General features: G+C 36.2%; 1 protein-coding gene across 1 annotated transcript in view; it reads right to left on the bottom strand.

Moving 5' to 3' along the window:
• Window positions 1–632: 632 nt before the first annotated feature.
• The window catches only part of CUNHXorf58 (chromosome unknown CXorf58 homolog), a 31,353-nt gene continuing 11,039 nt past the window's right edge, over window positions 633–20,946 (bottom strand). The window contains exons 5-10 of the mRNA XM_048796499.1: window positions 20,039–20,133; window positions 19,507–19,618; window positions 14,343–14,474; window positions 6,995–7,224; window positions 4,265–4,424; window positions 633–3,590 (exon numbers count right to left, since the gene is read on the bottom strand). Coding sequence (XP_048652456.1) covers window positions 3,414–3,590; window positions 4,265–4,424; window positions 6,995–7,224; window positions 14,343–14,474; window positions 19,507–19,618; window positions 20,039–20,133 — 906 coding nt within the window. The 3' untranslated portion in view covers window positions 633–3,413. The remainder of the gene's footprint in view (window positions 3,591–4,264; window positions 4,425–6,994; window positions 7,225–14,342; window positions 14,475–19,506; window positions 19,619–20,038; window positions 20,134–20,946) is intronic.

Below are 20,946 nucleotides of genomic sequence, written 5' to 3'. Positions count from 1 at the left end.
CATGAAAACATTGAGAATAAAAAAGATGAAGGGGCTGGGTGTGTAGCTCAGTGCTAAAGCATGCTTATAAGCATGCACAAGGCCCTGGATTTAATCCATAGTACCAACCCCTTCCAAAAAAATATAGGAAAGGATATGGATTTGCCAGGCTGACATTAAGCAACAGAAAGCTAGAAGCTTATGTGTGTTTGTGGTACAGTGGTGCATGCCTGTAATCCCAGTGGCTCAGGAGACTGAGGCAGGAGGATTGTGAGTTCAAAGCCAGCTTCAGCAAAAGTGAGGTGCTAGGCAATTCAGTGAGACCCTGTCTCTAAATAAAATACAAAAAATAGGGCTGGGGGACTGGGGATATAGCTCAATTGGTAGAGTGCTTCCCTTGCATGCACAAGGCCCTGGGTTCAATCCCCAGAACCAAAAAAAAAAAAGCAAACAAAAATAGGGCTGGGGATGTGTGGTTCAGTGGTTGAGTGTCCCTGAGTTCAAACCCCAGTAATCTGCCCCTCCCCCCAAAAAAGAAAGCTAGAGTAGCTCTGTTCATATTGGAGAAACAGTCTTCAAGGAAAAATGTGTTATTAGGAATAAAGAGAGTAACTATATAGTAATAATATATTTAATTCACAAGGAAAATATGTTAATTCTGAAATTATATATGTGCCTAATATTGTCTTCAAATAACAAAGCGAAATTGACAAAAAAGTGTCAGTTTTCTATCACTATAACAAATACCTGAGAATCATCAACTTATGAAGAGAAAAGTTTACTTTTGGCTCACTGTTTTGGAGGTTTCTGAACATAATGAATTAGTTCTATTGTTTTGGGCCTTTGGCAGCACATCGTGGTGATGACTAGTGTCAGAGTAAAATGGATCACCTTGTGTTCAGGAAGGAAAACATAAAGGAAAAAGAAAGGGCTGGGGTCCCATTATCTTATTCAAGGGCATGTCCCCCCATGACCTGAAGACCTCCCACTAGGCCCCGCCTGTTAAAGGTTCTACCACCTCCCAATAGCCGAGGATGAAATCTTTCTCACATGGACTTTTGGGGGACACCAAAGGTCAAAACTATAGCACAGAATTATGAGGCAAAACTGACAAGTCTACCCATTGTGGTAGGATATACATAACGTACAATTTTCTCAGTAATTGGTGTCACACAGACCAAGAATTAGGAGTATATAACAAAACATTACGTGTGTGTATATTCAGATAGCATACTATATAGAAAATAATACAATTAACCAGCTTGATCAAAAGGACAAATACAGAACTTTGTATCCAACATAGACAACATACATTTTTCTTAGGAATACAGGAAACATTTATGAAAACTAATCATGTACTTGGCTATAAAGCAAGTCTCAACGAGTTTCCCAGAATAACATACAAATCATGTTCTCTGATTACAGTGCAATTAGGTTAAAAATAAATGACAGAAAAATAAATTTTAAAATATAAATAACAGAAAGATAACCAAAAGAAAGAAGACTGAAAATATCTATCCTATTATTAATTACCTACAGTAGTAAAGAATTAGAAACTGAAATATCCAATGAAATGGGTATGGCTAAGTAAATTTTGCTTTATCAACCCATTGGGCTCCCAGGTGACCCTTAAAACTTATTTTTTTTTCAATATTTATATTTTTTTAGTTGTAGTTGAACACAATACCTTTATTCCATTCACTTACTTTTATGTGGTGCTTAGGATCGAACCCAGGGCCCCACACATGCTAGGTGAGTGCTCTACCGCTGAGCCACAATCCCAGTCCCCTTAAAACTTATTTTTAAGTGCATTATGTTTAAGATATAATATTAAGTGAAAAACTTAAATCTGTTACCTATGATTATAGAGTCATGTGAAAAACATATGGGCATTTAGACAGATTAAAAAGGTATAATCAAATGAAAATATTTTTGTATTATATTGTTGGGATTATATGCAATTTTGCTTTTCAAAGGATTTTCAGTCACGTGGTTATATTGTTTATGTGGGATATCATGAGGAAGAAGTTACAGTTAATGAAATATGAGAGGTGGGTACCATGAGATACAGAGTGTGCCCTTCCTTTGTCCTTTTCCTCATCTTACTACCTGAAATCTCCCTTAGCTTTGTTACTTATTACATGGAATATGAGTGGATTGAATCTGACAGGCATTTGACTGGATAAGGAACTGCTTTGCAAATTAATAAAAAGATGCATGACTCATGAGGACAAATAGGTGTTTTTCTATTCAACCAGTGTCCAGTACAAGCCGAAGACAAGGGGATTATCAAATATGTGTGTCTATGTGTGTTTGTGGTACTAGGGACTGAACCCAGGGGTGCTCTACTACTAAGCCACACCCCAGCCCTTTTTATTTTGAGACAAGGTCTCATTAAATTGCCCAGGCTGGCCTCAATCTTGCTATCCTCTTGCCTCTACTTTCCTAGTCACAAAGTGTGCACCACCAAGCCCAACTTCCCTCTTTTTTTGGATATCAAATGAAGATGTATTAGTAACAAAGAGTGCATGTTTATGTTAAATATATTCTAGTGGGAATCATACACATTTTCTCCAATATTCTTTGCCATTAAAGAGAATATTTTAGCAGAAGATAAGATCCTTTTGTAGATTACTATGTCTGAGTTAGATCAGCAATCATGTATTTTAAATGTTAAACAAAATTTAAAAATTTTATTTTTAAAATTCAATAAATAACTGCACTTTTAAAAATTATCACAATCTCCAGTAAGGTTTGATATATTCCAGTAGCCTGGATCACAGAAGAAATTAATAATTTGCACTGTATCAGGACTGTGAATTTATCAATTCAAAATGAAATTGATAAATATTACTCTAGTCTTTATACTTGAAAGATATCCAAGGTACAATATTAGAGCAGATGCAACATTCTGTCCCAGGTTCTTATAATGCTCAATAACGATTATGTATGCTACGTCATGCCTACTGTAGCAACAAATCCATTATTATTTTTATTATAATTCAGAATAGGTCATTCATAAGCTGTTCTGTAAAAACAACATGTAACTAAAAAAAGACACTGTAGGCTGACTCAAGAACATTCTTTTATCTTGTGAATTCTAATATTTATGCTAAGCATGGCCTGTTCAGATATTTTTTAAAATGAAAAAAATCAAAATTGGATAAAAGTCCCAGGGATTAATTTAACTTATCATTTCTTGAATAAAACTGTATTCTGCTAGTTTGAAGGCTTTTAGTAGAAATTATTTATTTAAATTAAAATCCTGTCAGTAAAAAATAATTGCACCCATGTTAATACAAAAGGCTTACAAATATGTCACACATTTGGTTAACACAGCAGACCCAGGACCTGTTTCTATTTGATTGTCCTTTATTTACAGACAGACAAGCAGATTGTTAAACTACTTTGGTTTTCTGTCAATTAGCTGTGTATCAACATGAGGGAGAATAATCAATATGCAAGTCTTGATACCAGGCAAATAATTCCTTTTCTTCTTTTTCCAATTCACTATCTGATGTAGATTCATTAACTTTCACAATGTCAAAAGAAGGGGTAGAGATGATGATTGTCTCTTGTTTCTTTGCACTTGCTGCATTCTTTTGCAGTTCCTAGGCAGAATTATAAATAAAAGTGCGAGTGTTTTATATTTGGCTTTTACTACTTTATATTTTTTTACTCTTTATACTTAGTCTAATCACCCCCAAATTTATAGCAGATTTTTAAAAATTACCAAATAATACATGAATACTTGTTAATTATAAATATTCTGACAATATGAAAGCATATTGAGGCAGACTTTACATAGTATAGCCTTTTATAAGTTTAGATAGAGCCATGCCTATAGTCTCATACTACTTGGGAGCCTGAGATGGGGGACTGCTTGAGCCCAGAAGCTTGAAGCCAGGCTGGGCAACATAGTAAGACCCTATCTCTCAAAAACAACAACATTTTAGACAGAAATGTCTTCCATTCTGAGAAAACCACCATCGAGATGTGCTCAATTTAACAGCATCAACATACGGAGACAATAGCTTTTTTTGCCAATTCATGCTGATGTGAAGCCAAAACAGCTGGTGTTTTTCAGAACAGCTACTAAAATTGTTTAAGAATTTTTCAATATGTGTTACTAAGATGAAAGTTGCTTTATACTATTTGAGGTATAACATGCCAAAAGTGTTTTGGCCTTGAAGTTGTAGATTAGGAAAATCTTACACAAGTAGAATTACTTATGGACAGTTTGAATATTGTTCAAAACAATGAATTATGTACAAGTTAAACTTACGGTCACCTCAGAAGCATTCATGTTTTTAGTCATCTTATAAGCTTTTCTCATTTTTTCAACTTTCATTCGAGCTTGCTTGGATCGACGACCTAGAGGTTTCATTTCACTTTGCTGCTGGTAGGGCTGTAATAAAGGCTGCATAATTGCAAAGGATGGACACCTAGAAAATGTTTGTATCATAGATGGAAAAAGCATTCAAAAATTTAAAATGTGGAGCAAGTTCCAAATTGTATCACAGCATTCTCTAGCAAATATATCATATACTTCAGTATATAAAGCAGCATTGTGTGTGAATTTTTTTTTTTGTACCAGGAATTGAACCCAAGGGCACTTTACCACTGAGTCAAAATTCCAGCCATTTTTATTATTCTGAGACAGGGTCTCACCAAGTTGCTTAGGGCCTCACTAATTTGCTGAGTCCAGCTTTGAACTCATAATCTTCCTGCCTCAGCCTTCCACGTCACTGGGATTACAGGCGTGTGCACCTACTTGTGTATGAGCTTTTAGTTTAACATCATCATTTCTGCTTGAGTTTACATAGGACTGTGCTTTATCTGGCACTTATGGAGGTGTACAGGTGATGATGTTGATGATGATGAAAGTGGTAAAATGAGGTAGTAATTTAAATAAGCTTTCCTGGAAAGTACTGTGCAGTAGCCATTTGAATATTCTTTTACACCATATAGTAATACCAAAAAAGCAGCATATTTCATAATAGTGAAAAAATAAACTATTTTTTTTTGGTACCAGGGATTGAACCCAGGGGTGCTTAACCACTGAACCACATCCCCAGACCTTTTTAAATGTTTATTTAGAGATAGGGTCCTGCTAAGTTGCTTAGGGCCTCCTTAAGTTGTTGAAGCTGGCTTTGAACTCCTGATTCTTCTGCCTCAGCCTCCTGAGCTACTGGGATTACAAGCCTGCGCCACCGCACCTTGCTAAAACAAGCTATTTTTTAAAATTGATGTTGGGATTAGACACAGTTGGTGCCCTGCCTACAACCCCCTTGGCCTTACCATTGCAGGCACATCAGTTCAGTTTCTACCTGCCAGCATCTGCATCACTTCATCTGAGAGCTGTCTTTGAAAACAAGAGCCTGTTCGGGGAAGACTGAAAGTGCCCAAGAACTAATACCTCTCCTTCTAAACAATGCTAAAGCAATGACTAATGATACTCTGGCCCCTGTGGGATAGCTCTGAGTTGCATGTTCTACACTGGCTCTGATATTCCCAGGAGGGATTAAACTCCAGTTACCCACTGTGGTAACTTGCTTGCAAACACAGTTTTGGCTGCCTTCCCTTCTCTGTTTCGCTTTTCTATCTCTTCCATTAGTGGTTCCTGGGATCACTTCCCAAATAAACTACTCAAACTCAAATCCTGATCTCAAGGCTTGCTTCTGGGAGATCTCAGATTAAGACTGCATTCAACGATGGCTTTATGAAAATATATTTTCCTCTTCAGTTGATTTAGAATTTGGTTACTTATGTGGCTCTTAAGTGACTCATCCTTGGATCATCAATAGCAAGAATCCAAATAGCAGGGAGTCTCGGTTATATATGGTGGCAAAGAAAATTACATTATTTATTTGACCTTGGTGGTATTAGGGTTAAGTTCTATATTCAGTACCTATAATGAATGAGTTAGAAAAAATGTATTTCATAGTGATAGACCATGCCCAACTAGGCCATCTGCTTGGCAAATGTATAGCCTTGATCATAAAATAAATGAGTTAAATTATATTATTGGGTCAGCACCACTCATCTATACTCCTGAAAAAAAGAACCCAGCATGTTTGCTTTACAGTGGGTCATCAGTGTCTTCTTCATGTACTAAGGGAGTATTTTTCATTCCAAATGAGTATGTGGAAATAGATTGCCAGTATGTCCTCTTCTGTCTTACCATCTCTATCTTAGAAAAAAGTCAGCTTTATTTGTAAATAGGATGGACAAGGTGAGTCTTAGTAATGGAAAGAAAAAAAAAGGAATGTAATTGGAGCAATCACATTCTGTCCATGTTGTTTCAGATCATAATACATCTATTCTGCTACAACATCCATTTCCAAAAGGTGAACTGGTTCACATGCTATTGGTAAAGAAAGGAATAATGTCACTGTAATTTATATGCAATTTATCCTAGGCAAGGGGAGCCAGAATAGCAAGAACAGAATTATAACCTTCAGCACAAAAGGAAAAAAAAAATCCTTCGGCTCTGTGCTGCATAGGCAATAGGAGCCTTTTTTGATTTTATTTGTGAAAACAAAAATTAGTACTTGCACCTAGGGCTGTCTCCCCAGAGAGACACACCTACCCACCCCCAATCCACTCTTACTGCCCTCCATCCTCTTCCCCACTTTACATGGCTCTTAGTTCTTGCCAGGTTGCACTGTTTCTCATGTCCACTTAACAGGCAGCCATGCTGGCCTAACACTACCTGCTCTAATTAAAGAGTCACCAGCATTTCTCCTCTATCAATGTATAATTTTTATATTTGCTGTGGCAGCCTCCAGCCACCCTGAGTTGCCTATTCGTTGGTACAAGTTATCTCCCCAGGTACCAATTGTCCTTTTTGTTAGTGCTGTGTTTATGAAGTTGCATGTGTTTTGGGCAATCTGCCCCAACCTTATTTTCCCCAAATGCCCTATTATTTATCTTTAGTGAGTTCTTTGGCAGAATGTGAACATTTTTTGGAACTGTCTTTAGCATTGTAAGCCTGAGGAAGGATCTCTTTTACCTAACTTGAGAAACAATCTTTAGCTGGTGCTGACGCATCTCTTCTGTCCGTGGTCTCCGTAACAGATACTTCATTTCTTTTTGTAAACGGTTTGAGATTACTCCAGACTCTGCATAATCAACTATGTCATATATCATCATTGTCCTGGGAATGTTTTCGAGGTTTAATCTTCGCCAGTGGTTATTCCTGCCACCAGATGACGCAGGGGTCTCATCCAGGAGACTGGAATACTGTGTGGGAAAAAATGATTTGGAATGATTGGTTGCTGGCAATCTATAATGGCTTTAGACACATTTCCCAAGGTTCCATTCAAATGTCACTTAATCCAAGAGCCATTTCTTGGTCTCATCTCTGAACTCTATTGACATCTCTTCTATGACTCTTATCACCAACTAAATGTTCCATCTTTGTACATTTCAGCTCCATTGCTGAAAGGCAGGATTCAAGTCACACAGTATAACACATTTATGCTCACTAATGTTTATTTAATGCATAAACACTTTTATGACACATATCACTCAGATAAATTAAACTCAGGAAAGGTCTAAAAATTAATACCCAGGTAGCTATGTGTTCTGCATATCGGTTGTGCTCGTTAATGACATGCTTGGGTTCAGAGGACATTTGCACAAAACCTTTTTAGAAATAATGAGTTCATCTCTGGTCCTAGGTGTAGACCTTCATTATTCTCATTCAGTGTACTTGTAGAAATTCCACTTTTTTCAACTTACAATTATATCACATTAGGAATTTAAAAATATAAATATATATAATCAATTTAATATTATAAATGTGCATTTAAGAGAGAAATAGGGCAGGAGGAGCTACAATTCTAGGAAATAGGGTAATAGTGAGGTCTTTAGGGTATCCTATGCACAAATACACACACTCTCACACTTTCATGCACACGTACACACTCATGGATACACATGTGCATATGCACACACACACACACAGAGGCAATGCTCCCTTTGTACCACTTGGGCATGCACAAATTTCAATTACCACCATCTCACTGAATAATCACACCAATCCCCCAACAACATAGTGCCAATTTCAGTTAGCCTGGTGTAACTGGGAGCAATTACATAAAGTAGAAACACTGCTACTAGCTCATCAATTCATAGATCACTACATAAATGACAAATGTGCATCATGATTAGTGACAAATCACAATTTTCAAAATCTGTCAGTGTTTAGTTAGTGCAGCTCTGTATTGAGTTTACATGTGGATAGTAAATCATGTAATTGTGTTGCCTCTTTGTCTCACAGTGATAAACTCACGTGACATTTTACAAAAATGGTTAATCAAAAGAGGAGATTAGATGCTGTGCCTCGGAGTATGGTGCAGACACGTCGAGATGGCTACGGTTTCTAATCTAACATTTTCTGGAAAAGTGCACACCCTAACAATGAGGGAAAGCTGGCTTTTCTGGATATGTCTCTAGATGACATTATAATCCTTAAAAAGGTAGAAACTACCAGCAAGGACAAAAAAAAAAAAAAAAAAAAAAAAAAACAACAGAACAATAGAAAAACTGGAGCTTCAAGATGGCTATCAAATGCTGGTAGGCATCACAGGAAGAAAGGATGCATGAGATTCCAGAACAAGTTTGAGGAAAGAGATGATGATAAAAAAACAAAAAACAAAAAACAAAACAAAACAAAAAAAAAAAAACAAGGACCTTTTGGAGTGAAGTCTGGACAAAGCCCTTGAATAAGAAGCCTTCAATTGAGCAGGAGAAGTGCAATGACAATTATAAGGCCCAATCAGAGAGGAATCAAGACCAATCGGAGAAACAGCATCAATCAGAAGGAAATCAAGGCCACTTAGAGATCAGTAAGATTTCCTGGCAAATCCAAGAGATCTCATAGTCAATCAGAGAGATCTCATGGCTACACAGAAAAATCTCATGGCCAATCAGAGAGATCTCATGGTCTCTTGGAGGGATCTTGTGGTAGCTCTGAGAGATCTCATGGTCACTTGGAGAGATCTAATGGTTATTCAGAAAAATATCATGTCATATTAGAGAGATCTCATGGTCAATCAGGGCTATCTTACGGCCAATCAGAGATTATTGAAGATGCTTACCAGGAGGAAGATTCAAATCATCACCTGAAACCGAGTCTGAGTTTGATAAGTTTTGCAATGGAAAAAAAAAAAAAAAAGGAACGAATACTTCCAGAGAAGTACAACAAAGAAATAACAAATAACCTACTGAATATAAATTGAGAGATAACATCAGAAAATGAGTGCAACTCCAATGAAACTAAAAGAACTAATGAAAGATATGTGAGTCGTGGAATTGAAGCTTTCCAAATGAGAACTAAATATATAACCAAGAGTTCTCATAGCAGCCCAAAGGAATATTCCTGAATTTCATCTTTCAAGCACTGGGTAATCAGACTAAGCTTTCACTCAACAAGAGATTCTCTAAGCTGAAAATTATGAGAAAAGCAGGATCTATCATCAACTGAAGACCAAAATGTCCTTTCTTTTTAGAGGTTCACTCGTAACAGGAAGACTGTAGTGAATTATATTCAAGAGCCTATATACAATTAACTTTGTACTGTTTTATTAAAGTATTTTGCCTTATATAAGTTTTTTAAAAGTTATTATTTATTTATTTTTATTTTTAAATGATTTTATTTATTTATTTAATACACGACAACAGAGATATGAAAAATTGTGGTATATATGTGTATTAAGAATTGTAATGCAAAAAAGAGTACATGTATAATGCCTTATATAAGTTTTAATAGAGTAATTTGTCAAGACTAAGTAAATGAAAGAAGAAAAATGTTTAGCTTTGTTTGCATAAAAGAACAGGAAGGTAAGCAAGAAGGAGGTGATTTCAAATAAGAGATTTTTAGGAAAAATAGCTCTTTTCAGAATTTTTGGCATTTGAGAATTTGTTTCTTTGTTTTGATTTTATTCCTTAAGCTCTAGAACCTACATGAGTCTTAAGTGGACTGCCTCCATTTCATCAGTATAGCAAGGTAATTGATAATGATCTGTTATGATTCAATGTTCTATGCAACAAAGGTCAGTCTTAAAGATTGATTTATACTCTGATTATTAAAATGCTCAATTTGTATCCTAGCTTTTACATTAGTATAAAGATTTTGTGGTTTTATTTTTTACATGGATTTATTGTAAGAACTTTTAATTCTTCTACTGACTTTTTTTTTATGAATATGTTAAAGGAATAAAGTTTAAATATAAATGGGAAAAAAGAGGAAATTGTCCAGCAAAGAAACAGAAAGTGGTAACACTGGAAGGGAAATTGGAATCAAATGTAAATGAAGTTCTGGAAGAAAGAGGTGACTATGGAATGCTGACACTGCCATCATTTAAAAGACTACAAATGAGTACCTAGAGGAATTTTGTGAAGGTGAACTTATCAACAAAAATGAGGAAAGTGGCTATGATGAAAATGATGAAGCTCTCCCAGAGTAAGTGATGCTGGCCCCAAACAGCTTCACATTAAAGGAATTGTGACATATTTTGCAACATATAATGTGCAAAGAATAAAATGTTGTTGACAGTTGATCTAAATTTAGGAGTATGACAACTCACCAGGACATGAAAGATGCTTGCTCCCTATTGTAAACTTAAACAACAAAAACAAGAAGGCAAGCACTATTTTAAAATTACTTTTGATAAGTTGTTTTTCATAGCTTTCTTTCTTTTATTTGTGGCACTGGGGATCAAACCCAGGGCCATATGCATGCAAGGCAAGCACTCTACTACTGACTGGGCATATGCCCAGTCCATTTTCCACAACTTTATTGAGATTCATATACTATGCAATTCACCCACTCAAGAGTTTACAATTCGGGGCTGGGGATGTGGCTCAAGCGGTAGCGCGCTCGCCTGGCATGCGTGCGGCCCGGGTTCGATCCTCAGCACCACATACAAACAAAGATGTTGTGTCCGCCAATAACTAAAAAAGAAATAAATATTAAAAAATTCTCTCTCTCTCTCCCCATCTCTCTCTCTCTCTCTCCTCTCTCTTAAAAATAAATAAATACATTAAAAAAAAAAAGAGTTTACAATTCAATGGTTTGTTAGTATATTCAAGTTGGTAAGCTTTTACAAAGAAATAAATACTTTCATTCTTAATGTTTCTAATATTTAAATTATAGCATATTAAATGTTTTAGGTTTTTTCCTTTCATTTTCCTATATGATAGTAAGGGAAAGATTTTAATGTTCTGACAAAAAATTTTGTAGGTCATGGGACAATCACAATTTTCCCCATTGATTAAGTTTTCCTTGCATGATTATAGTCTGCATTGTCATTTTTATGATTACACATTACCATGCATGGTGAGACTGCCTGTTTATTTTCCAAGAGTAGAGTAGTAAGATAAGTGAATGTCACAGAGCTGTCAATGATATTCTCTGTCATTTATTCACTGTGTGACCTTGGGCAAGTTTTTTGAACCTTGTTAAGCCTCATTTTCTCATGTATAAAAAGGGTCACATGACATGTTCTGAAACTGATTGTAGTTGAGGTTCCACAACTTTCTGAAAATAGTAAGAGTATTAAACTCTACTTAAAATCTATACAGAGATAGTATGTAAATGATAGCTAATAAAAGTATTAACAAAAAAAACAATAAAAAGGGTCACATGATGGGCTGGGGTTGTAGCTCAGTGGTAGAGCACTTGTCTAGCACATTCGAGGCCCTAGGTTCCATCCTCAGCACCACATAAAAATACGTAAATAAAGTAAATAAATGTATTATGTCCATCTACAACTAAAAAATATTTAACAAACAAACAAACAAAGGGTCACATGATTTACAGACCTGAAGATTAAAGGAGATAACATACTAGTAAAGAGCTAAAAATCAATGCCATGCATAGGAGCTCAATAAATGTTTGCAATCATCTTATTTCTCTTTTCCAATATGCCTATCTGGGTATTTATAGAGAGCTATGACACCAATCCTTGACATATTCACATCTCCAAGTATGTTACCCATGTTCTTAGCAAAGATATTTGGCACCCCTGACTATGTATTTCCTGATCCAATTCCCTATCTCATAGGTTATCTCTTAAAAAAATAAAGAGGGCTGTGGATGTAGCTCAGTGGTAAAGTACCCCTGAGTTCAGTCCCCAGTACCAAAAAAAAAAAAAAAAAGAGAGAAAGAAAGAAAGAAAAAAAAATCATCAAGAAGTCTCTAAGGCACTGCATTAATTTCATGTTTCACATTGAAGCAACTGAGTGAAGAGCTAAGGCCATATATTATCATTATTATGAGCCATAATTTTGTAGTCCCTTGTTTATTTAGAATTTGCAAAATGAGGATAATAACAGTACTTGCCTCTTTGTATTGTTATGAGAATAAAAGGAATTAGTGCTACAGAAGCATTTTCTGTTATTATTATTCAGGTACGTAATTTAAGCGCACTGATCCAGCACTGCTATCCATCCAGTTAGACAAACCAGAAACCTAGAAGTCATGCTGAATACCTTCCTTTAGCTTCCTTCTGTATCTGTCACCCAGGACAACTGCTTTTTCTCTAATTATCTCTTTCATCTCCAGACTCAGACTTTAAACCACGTTATCACCATTTCTCCTAGAATACTCAGGAGCCTCCAGGCTAATAAAGGACTCTTGCTGCCTTCTAATTCATTCTTTATGCTGCAGCCAGAGTGATCATATCACTCATTAGATTTGATCACCTTATTTCTTGTAACACTACATCAGCTTCTCATTGCACACAGAATAAACAAGAAAAAAAAAAAAAAACCTTACCATTGTCTATAGCCCCGCATGATCTCTTATCACCCTGCAGCCTGCCTGCATGCCACACCCTTTGTATGCTCTTTTTAAACCCCACAGACCTGTTTTGGAGCCTTGCAGCTCCTCCGCCACAGAGCTTTTGCCCCACCTGCTCACTCCCTACATTATTAATTATCTGTCCGACAACCATTTCCCACATCTCTTTTGCTCATAAAGCCCAGTTTTTATTCAGATATGGAATAGCAATATCCTCTGGGAAGGAGGGCCCCAGCATATGCACCATGTTTTAACTCAATTGTGGGAAAGGATGCTGTTTTCTTTTATCAGTGATTGGTTTAGGGAGAGTTCTAACCGATGGGACCTGAGAAATCTGTTTGGGAATTCTGGGAAAGATTTTCTTTCTTGAGATGAAGATACCAGGAATTCCCATCTTCTTCTCTTCAAATGGAACTGAGGGAGAATATGATTATCATTCTTGTTACCATGAGAAGAAGCCAAGAGGATCAGAGAGTAGTTGACCCAGAACCCTGATATCCTTGAGCTACTGAATTAGCAAGCTCTGGAACCACCTATCTGAGGACTTCTTTCACAGGTCAATAAATAACCTTTATTGCTTAAGTGTCTTATGTTGGGAATATTCTGTTATTGTAGCAGAGAGCTTCTAGAAAATAAGAGAACCCTTCCTTATGAGGTCAAATCCCCATCATTTACTATTCTAGCGCCATGTGATTTTTGTTTATTTATTTGCATGTGGTACTGAGGATCGAACCCAGAGCCTCACCCGTGCAAGGCAAACGCTCCGCCACTGAGCCACAACCCCAGCCCATAAAAGTCACTAAGCCATTTTAAAGTGTGCAACTCAGTGGGGTTTTCTGTTTGTTTGTTTGGTACTGGGGATTAAGCCCAGGGGTGTCACATCCTCAGCCCTTTTTATTTTTTATTTTGAGACAGGGTCTCACTGAGCTGATTAGGGCCTTGCTAAGTTGCTGAGGCTGGCCTTGAATTTGAGATCCTCCTGCTTCAGCTCTTGAGCCACTAGGAATACAGGTGTGAGCTACCATGCCTAGCTCAATTCAGTGGTTTTTAGTATATTTACAATGTGCAAAACCATTGCCTCTAATTCCAGAATATTTCTATCACCCCCCAAAGAAACCCCATATCCCTTAGCTATTATCTCTCCCCAGACCCAAAAAGCCACATATGACATTATATCATATTACACGAAATATCTATAATAGGCAAATCCATGGAGACAGAAAGCAGACTGGTAGTTCACAGGGGCTGGAATAACGGAGAGTGAATGTTTATTGGATTCCTTCTGGGGAAATGAAAAAATCCTGGAACTAGATGGTGGTGATAGTTATATAACACTGTGACTGTATTTAATGCCTCTGAATTATACACTTCTTTTTTTAAAAAATATTTATTTTTTAGTTGTAGTTGAACACAATACCTTTATTTCACTTATTTATTTTTTTATGTGGTGCTGAGGATCGAACCCAGGGTCTCACACGAGCGAGGCGAGCGCTCTACCGCTGAGCCACAACCTCAGCCCTTGTTTATATTTTTCAACATCTAAATTCCTTACCTGCATGTAATCTTGCATGGTCACAATATCTACATGATCAGTTACTTTGAACTTCTGGAAAATATGTTCATCTTCCATAATTTGTTGATAAAATTTCTTTTTCCCCATTATCTTGCAAGCATCAACCATTGCCTAAGGAAAGAATAGGAAACAGATTTTTAAAAATACTAGTATAATACCTTTAATGATCAGCACACATTTTACACATATTTTTCTAACAATTATATATCAAACATGGTTCCTTTTTCCTAGCAGCTTGCTACTGACTAGAAAGGCTACCTTTATAAAGAGGAGCATATAGAAATTTTAAAACCACTTAAAATTTGTTCCATAGCCATACCTATACAATTTTAAAACGTAGCTAGAGGAGTATTTGAGTCCACAATTCTTTTTTAAAGACTTTTAAAAATATCTTTATTTTTATGTGGTTTTGAGGATCGAACCCAGGGCCTCATGCATGTGAGGCAAGCACCCTACCACTGAGCCACAACCCCAGCCGGAGTCCACAATTCTTAGAGGATAGTTTTTTTTTTTTTTTTAAATCTGCTTTTTCCCCTTAAAAAACCTTATTTTCCTTTAACAAAACAAATCTACAATGTCATTTGTGCTGTCAATACAGAGAAAACTTAGCTGGCTATTAAATAGGTTGCCTTAGCAATGAAAGGTGTTACTAAGACTGACGCTCTTTTATGTGTTAACTAATACATTGCCCCCGAATGGAAACATGTAGGCATCAGATTGCTTAGGCCTTTCTTCCTTTCAGATTTCATTCTCAGTAGCCAAAGACAAGCAAATAAAGGATTTTTCTTTCTCTCTCAAATGTCAACAGTTTATATTCAAGGAAAGCACCTGAGAGGTCAGAGAAAGAAGAATCACAGAACATACAGTCTCAAATGCTGTCTGGCTCTATTTGCATCATACCTTTTCCTGTACATCTATCCTCATGCTAAGGGGTATATGTACACTGGGAAGACAGACTTAAGTGCTTCCCACCCTCCCTAAGAATGTGCCAATTCTTCTAACACATATTTATATTCTGGATCTGTGCTTCTGGTCACAAAGGGTCTGCTTATGAAGAGGAAGGCTGGCCCAGAAGAATATTCCCACTATCTGATTCCAGATCAGTTTCTCTTTCCTTTCGTATCTCAGAATGTATTATGAAAGTATGGGAACTCTGTTATAATGCCGATAGAAGGCCTTAAAAAGAGTGGTTGGGACAAGACCAAAAACCCAGAAAATCTGTTCTTTTTACTTAGCACATTACATAACAGCTAGTTCCTCCACACACACCACCATTGGGATCAAACCACAGGGTGCTCTATTACTGAGATGCATTTCCAGCCCTTTTTATTTTATTTATTTTTTTAAATTGTGGGACAGGGTCTCAATAAATTGCCCAGGCTGACCTTAAACTTCCGAACTTCCTGCCTTGGCCTCCCAAGTAGCTGGGATTATAGGCATGTACCACCACACCCCTGTCACCTTCAAGTATTTTTTACTTCAATTCTATTATTACCCACAATCCTTTTTGCTTATTTTTTTAAATTCCAAAGCTCTGAAGACATATGAAAAGTGAAAAAAGAAGAAAATATCCAAATAGTAGTAGTTTTATTTCTAATGCAATAAATTGAAGGGACAGAAACAGTTTAGTGAAAATATGACATGGGGATTTCCTATAGGTAGGTCATTTTTGCTTTCCATTTCATTAATTTTTTTATACATTATTCATCTAAAGAAAAAAAATCAATATTGGAATATCTCTCCATTTTGCTTCCTTATAATTTATTTTCTGTGAGTTCTAATTAACCAGTCCTATAGTGACACTAAAGGTAAAAATAAATCAGTTTATACTGAACATGTATGGAAACCATGTAATTTCTGTTTTAGGAATTTCTTAAGGCAAAAGTATATTTTACATTAGCTCAAATTATTTAGAAAAGTTATTTATTGTCAGTTCCTCCCTCCACTGCCCCACTCAGCCACCACCATCTATCTCTCCAATCCCCAATTTCCTTATTTGTGCAGTGCCTCAACTGTGTGGTTCATCTGTGTCTGTACCATTCCAGTCCCTTGGCCAAAGTAAAACATGCTTGGCAGCATAGGGCAAGCCCTCTTCCCATTTGAGAAGGGTTTGAAAAAAGTTTGTTGTCCAATGGCCAAGATGTTCTTTGTCAGACATCTCCTGTCTCTGGACAAATTCAGGAAAGTCCTTCCTTATAGGAAGAAATGGAAGGCACTTTTAAGACAGTGCTGTCAAGCTGTATGGTGCATAGGATTACCTGGGGGCCCTACTAAAATGCAGATGCTCACTCAGGGGGTTTGGAGTAGGGTCTGAGAGTCTGCATTTCTAACAAGCTCCAATGGATGTCAGTGCTGTGGGACTGGAGACCATACTTTGAGTAGCAAGGCTTTAGAATATTGTCTGGTGGACTAACAATAATACTGACCTTCTGTACATAAGCATTGCTCAGAAAATAGATCATTAAAGTGGGCAACTGAAATGAGATTTTTTTTTTTTTACACATGGCTATCCAACTGTTCTAGCACCATTTGAACTGTCTTGGCACCTTTGAAGAAAATCAATTGATCATTTATGTGTGGGTCTGTCTTTGAATTTTCTATTTTCGCCTGTTGATCTATATGCCTATTTTTAGGTCCTTGTCGTGATTACTGTGGCTTTATAAGACTTAAAATCAGTTACTGTAAATCCTCTAACTTTGTTGTTTTTCAAAGTTGTTTAGACTATTCTATATCCTTCCACCTGTTTTGCTTGTATTTTTTTGTGAATATATAAGAAATGTAATTGGAAAATGACAAGAAAGGAAACTAGAAATGAAAATAAGGAGGAAAAGATGGAAAACAGGGCTGGGGTTGTGGCTCAGTGGTAGAGTGCTTGCCTAGCATGCATGAGGCACTGGGTTTGATCCTCAGCACCACATAAAAAATAAAATAAAGATATTGTGTCCACCTTAAAAAAAGATGGAAAACCAAAAATGTGTGAAATTCTACATTCTTTATAGGTGAACTTAGACTATGAAATATCTAAATGGACTAAAACCAACTCATTTGAGTCATATTAATAAATAGGTAAACTTAGCCAGGCATGGTGGTGCACACCTGTAATCTCAGTGATTTAGGAGGTTAAGGCAGGAGGATTGTAAATTCAAGGTCAGCCTTGGCAACTTAGTGAGACAGTGTATCAAAATAAAAAATAAATAAATAAATAAATAAAAAGGGCTGGGGATATATCTCAGAGGTAAAGGTAAAACACCCCTGGATTCTACTCCCAATATTGCCAAAAAGATAAAACTTTGAAGAGTTGGATAGGTTTGCTAAAGATATAATAGAATACCTTTGTTCAAAGAACAAAGGAGGTGAGTAATCTTAGAGTGAGAAAAATTTCACTTTTGCAAATTTGTTTTTATCAATCATGAATCTAAGTATTACTGAGTCTGCTTTGAAGCTGAATAAAAGGGACAAGGGAAACCCAAACTGTTCCCTTGAAGTTGGGTAGATCACTTAAAGCACATTATAATATTTAGTGAAACACTCAAGATGAAGAGTATGATCACATTTTACAATAAGAACAAACAAAATTATACAACCTCTGTGTGAATATTTTCAGGGAAAAAAATGAAGACTATGTAACAAACTAACAGTGACTATTCTACGAAAATGATAGTGATAGCAAAGAGAAAAAAAGGCATAAATACATATTTTCTTTTTTAAATCTCTGGGCTATTTCCTTTTTTCTAACAATCACTTCCCTTTTTGCAAAAATTATTTCCTTATCAGAGAGTGAAGAAAGCAACAAAAATAAAACAAAAACATTTAATGAAGTAATTACACAGCATTCTAATGAGTTTTAATGTACACATAGGGTTTTCCGGTCACTGCCTCTAAAGTTCTCATTTTCTCAAGCCAAGGCACAGCAGGAGCTTGCAGGAACTGACCCAGGAGAATTTCTGTTCCTGGAAAAGCCCCATTATATAACCTCAAAGAAGAAACAACTGATGATATTTTATAGAGACAAATATCAGCTTACTCCATAGATGAATGTGGCATGAATTTATCTCTCAAATGTAAGATAAACATATACTTTCCCTTCTGAAGTCAATCTATGTAAATGAACAAATACTAATGTTTTTGAAACACCATTTTCCTAAATGAAAATATGTAGTCCATTTAAATTCATTTCTGAAATAGAGTTCATTACTCTCTGATATTGTCTGAAAACATGGAACAAAGCAGCCCTGCTCCTTTTCTAATGCTCTTCAGGGACTGAATGCCACATATGCTGGATCTGATCAGAGAAGCTGTCAGGCTGTATGGTCCTCTCTCCTGAACATATGCTAGACCTTATAATTTCATACAGGCTGCACTTTTTGTATGAAATATTCTCAGTAGGTGTTTTTTATGTGTGTATGGTGCTGGGGATCAAATCCATGCCTCTGCACACGCCAAGCAAGTGCTCTACCACTGAGCTACACCCCCCAGCCCAGGAAATTAACTTTTGATGTATGGTATTATTAAAGGTTAAATATGAAAACTGTACCTTTTTCCAAAACCAATTAAATATAGTCAGGTATAAGGGTCAGAAAAGTAAAACCTCTACTGTAGATCCTTACTATTAAGAGTGTGGTCCACTGAACAGCAGCAGTGGCAGGATTTTAACAAGATCCCCAGATGATTCCTGTGCTGTAGTGACTATTCATGAAATGTAAAAGTAAGATGAGAACTTGTGTAAAAAGGAATAAATATCTTAAAAGTTCATTTTCAACAGTATAGTCCAGCACATTTTTAAAAAATATGCTACTAGGATCAAAGAAAGAATAACATTTCATTAAAACAAACAAAATTTCATCAAACATTCTGTATAAGTCCTGACCAATAGACTGCTTTAGTCCGTATTAACCAACAAAAATTTTAATACAAAGAAAATTGATGGATATTTTCTATAGCCTTATATAAGTAATTCATTCCAAATGATTTTTTAGCTAATAAATGGAGATACTTGGAAACATGGTGCTTTAAAAAAATGCTAACTGCTCAGTGGGCTGTTTAATGTCCAAATAACTTAGTCTGTACACTTTGAATGCAATTCAGACACCACATAGATGTTAAGAAGATAAATTAACATAAAATGTATATCAGGAAACATCACCTCATTTGATGGCTGTAATAAATTTTTTCCACTGAAATACTTGTAACCACGACCTTCAGTATGCAGAAAAATTTTAAAAACGATAAAAGGTGGAAACCTTTCACCACTAAATCTGAAATAAAGACCAAAAATAAGTCATTTACCATCAGTTTTGGGGCTCAATTACTTCTCCCCCCATACTTCAGACAGTTCATATAGTCTCTTGAATACAGGGTAAAGGCTATGCCAACAGCATACAATAATCTAATAATGAAATGAACTGAAGATGATGAGAGACTCAGCACTTTGGGGTGCTCACAACTATTCTCATACTGTCAGAATGGACACTGAATGGGCGATGAGTGCTACCCTCATGACAACTTTTAGTGAAACAGTTATGCCATAGTTTCTTCACATGACAAATGCAAATAAAAACAACACATTTAAATTGTAATTATATCCTGGGAAGTTATGAGGATTTAAAAAATTAATTTCTGAAATTTCTCCTTATTAACTAAGTATTCTTTGAGAGAAATCAGCATAGACACATTACCTGAATCTGACTTTACACTTCATGCTAGGATCTTTAATAAGTTCAGCCTCTAAGGGGCTCACTTTCTTCAGAATTTCATATGTCACATAATGTTCCTGAAATAGATGATGGCACTGTAAATGAAAAGTATCACACTAGCCAGATTTAATTTGCTGACTATAACAGAGGAAGCATGATGAAGTGGGCTTGGAGTTCTGAAGAGGTGTGCTCCTATCTTGGCTCCTACTTTGTCATCTGTGTAGTTTGGAGTCAGTTACTTAATCTTTTGGGTATCCAAATTTGGGTATGTGTCCTTTTTGAGATCACAGGCATTATTCTTTCCCTATGACAATACTTTTCACAATCTATTGTAATTACCTGTAAACTTGACTATGTCTCCCACTAGTCTTTAAGTGACATGAAGGTAGGGACAATGTCTTTCTTCTTTACCACTATATCCCTAACATCTAGTACAGTGCCTGGAACATACGAGATGTTTAACAAGTATTTGATGTTGAATGAATCGCTGTAAAAATGAGGATGATAATAGTAATGCTACCAGCTTTTTAAGCACCTTTCATGTACCACAAAGTTTGTTAGATGCCTTATATATGAAAAATCTCATTTAATGCTTACAACAACAATATTATTAGAATATTATCACTCTAAGGGGTGGAGTGGGAGGAAAGAATAGAACTTCAGTGGATTAGACAAAAGGGAATGAAGGAGCTGGGTGCAGTGGCACACACCTGTAATCCAAGCAGCTCGGGAGGCTGAGGCAGGAGGATCAAGAGTTCAAAGCCCGCCTCAGTAATGGTGAGGCCCTGTCTCTAAATAAAATACAAAATAGGGCTGGGGATGTGGCTCAGTGGTTGAGTGCCCTGGAGTTCAATCGCTGGTAGCAAAAAAAAAAAAAAAAAAAAAAAAAA

Source organism: Marmota marmota, unplaced genomic scaffold (genome assembly GCF_001458135.2).
Source record: "Marmota marmota marmota unplaced genomic scaffold, marMar, whole genome shotgun sequence".
Taxonomy (NCBI): Eukaryota; Metazoa; Chordata; class Mammalia; order Rodentia; family Sciuridae; genus Marmota; species Marmota marmota.
The sequence above is the reverse complement of the archived record's forward strand: the minus strand, read 5'-3'. Positions and strand labels throughout refer to the sequence as shown.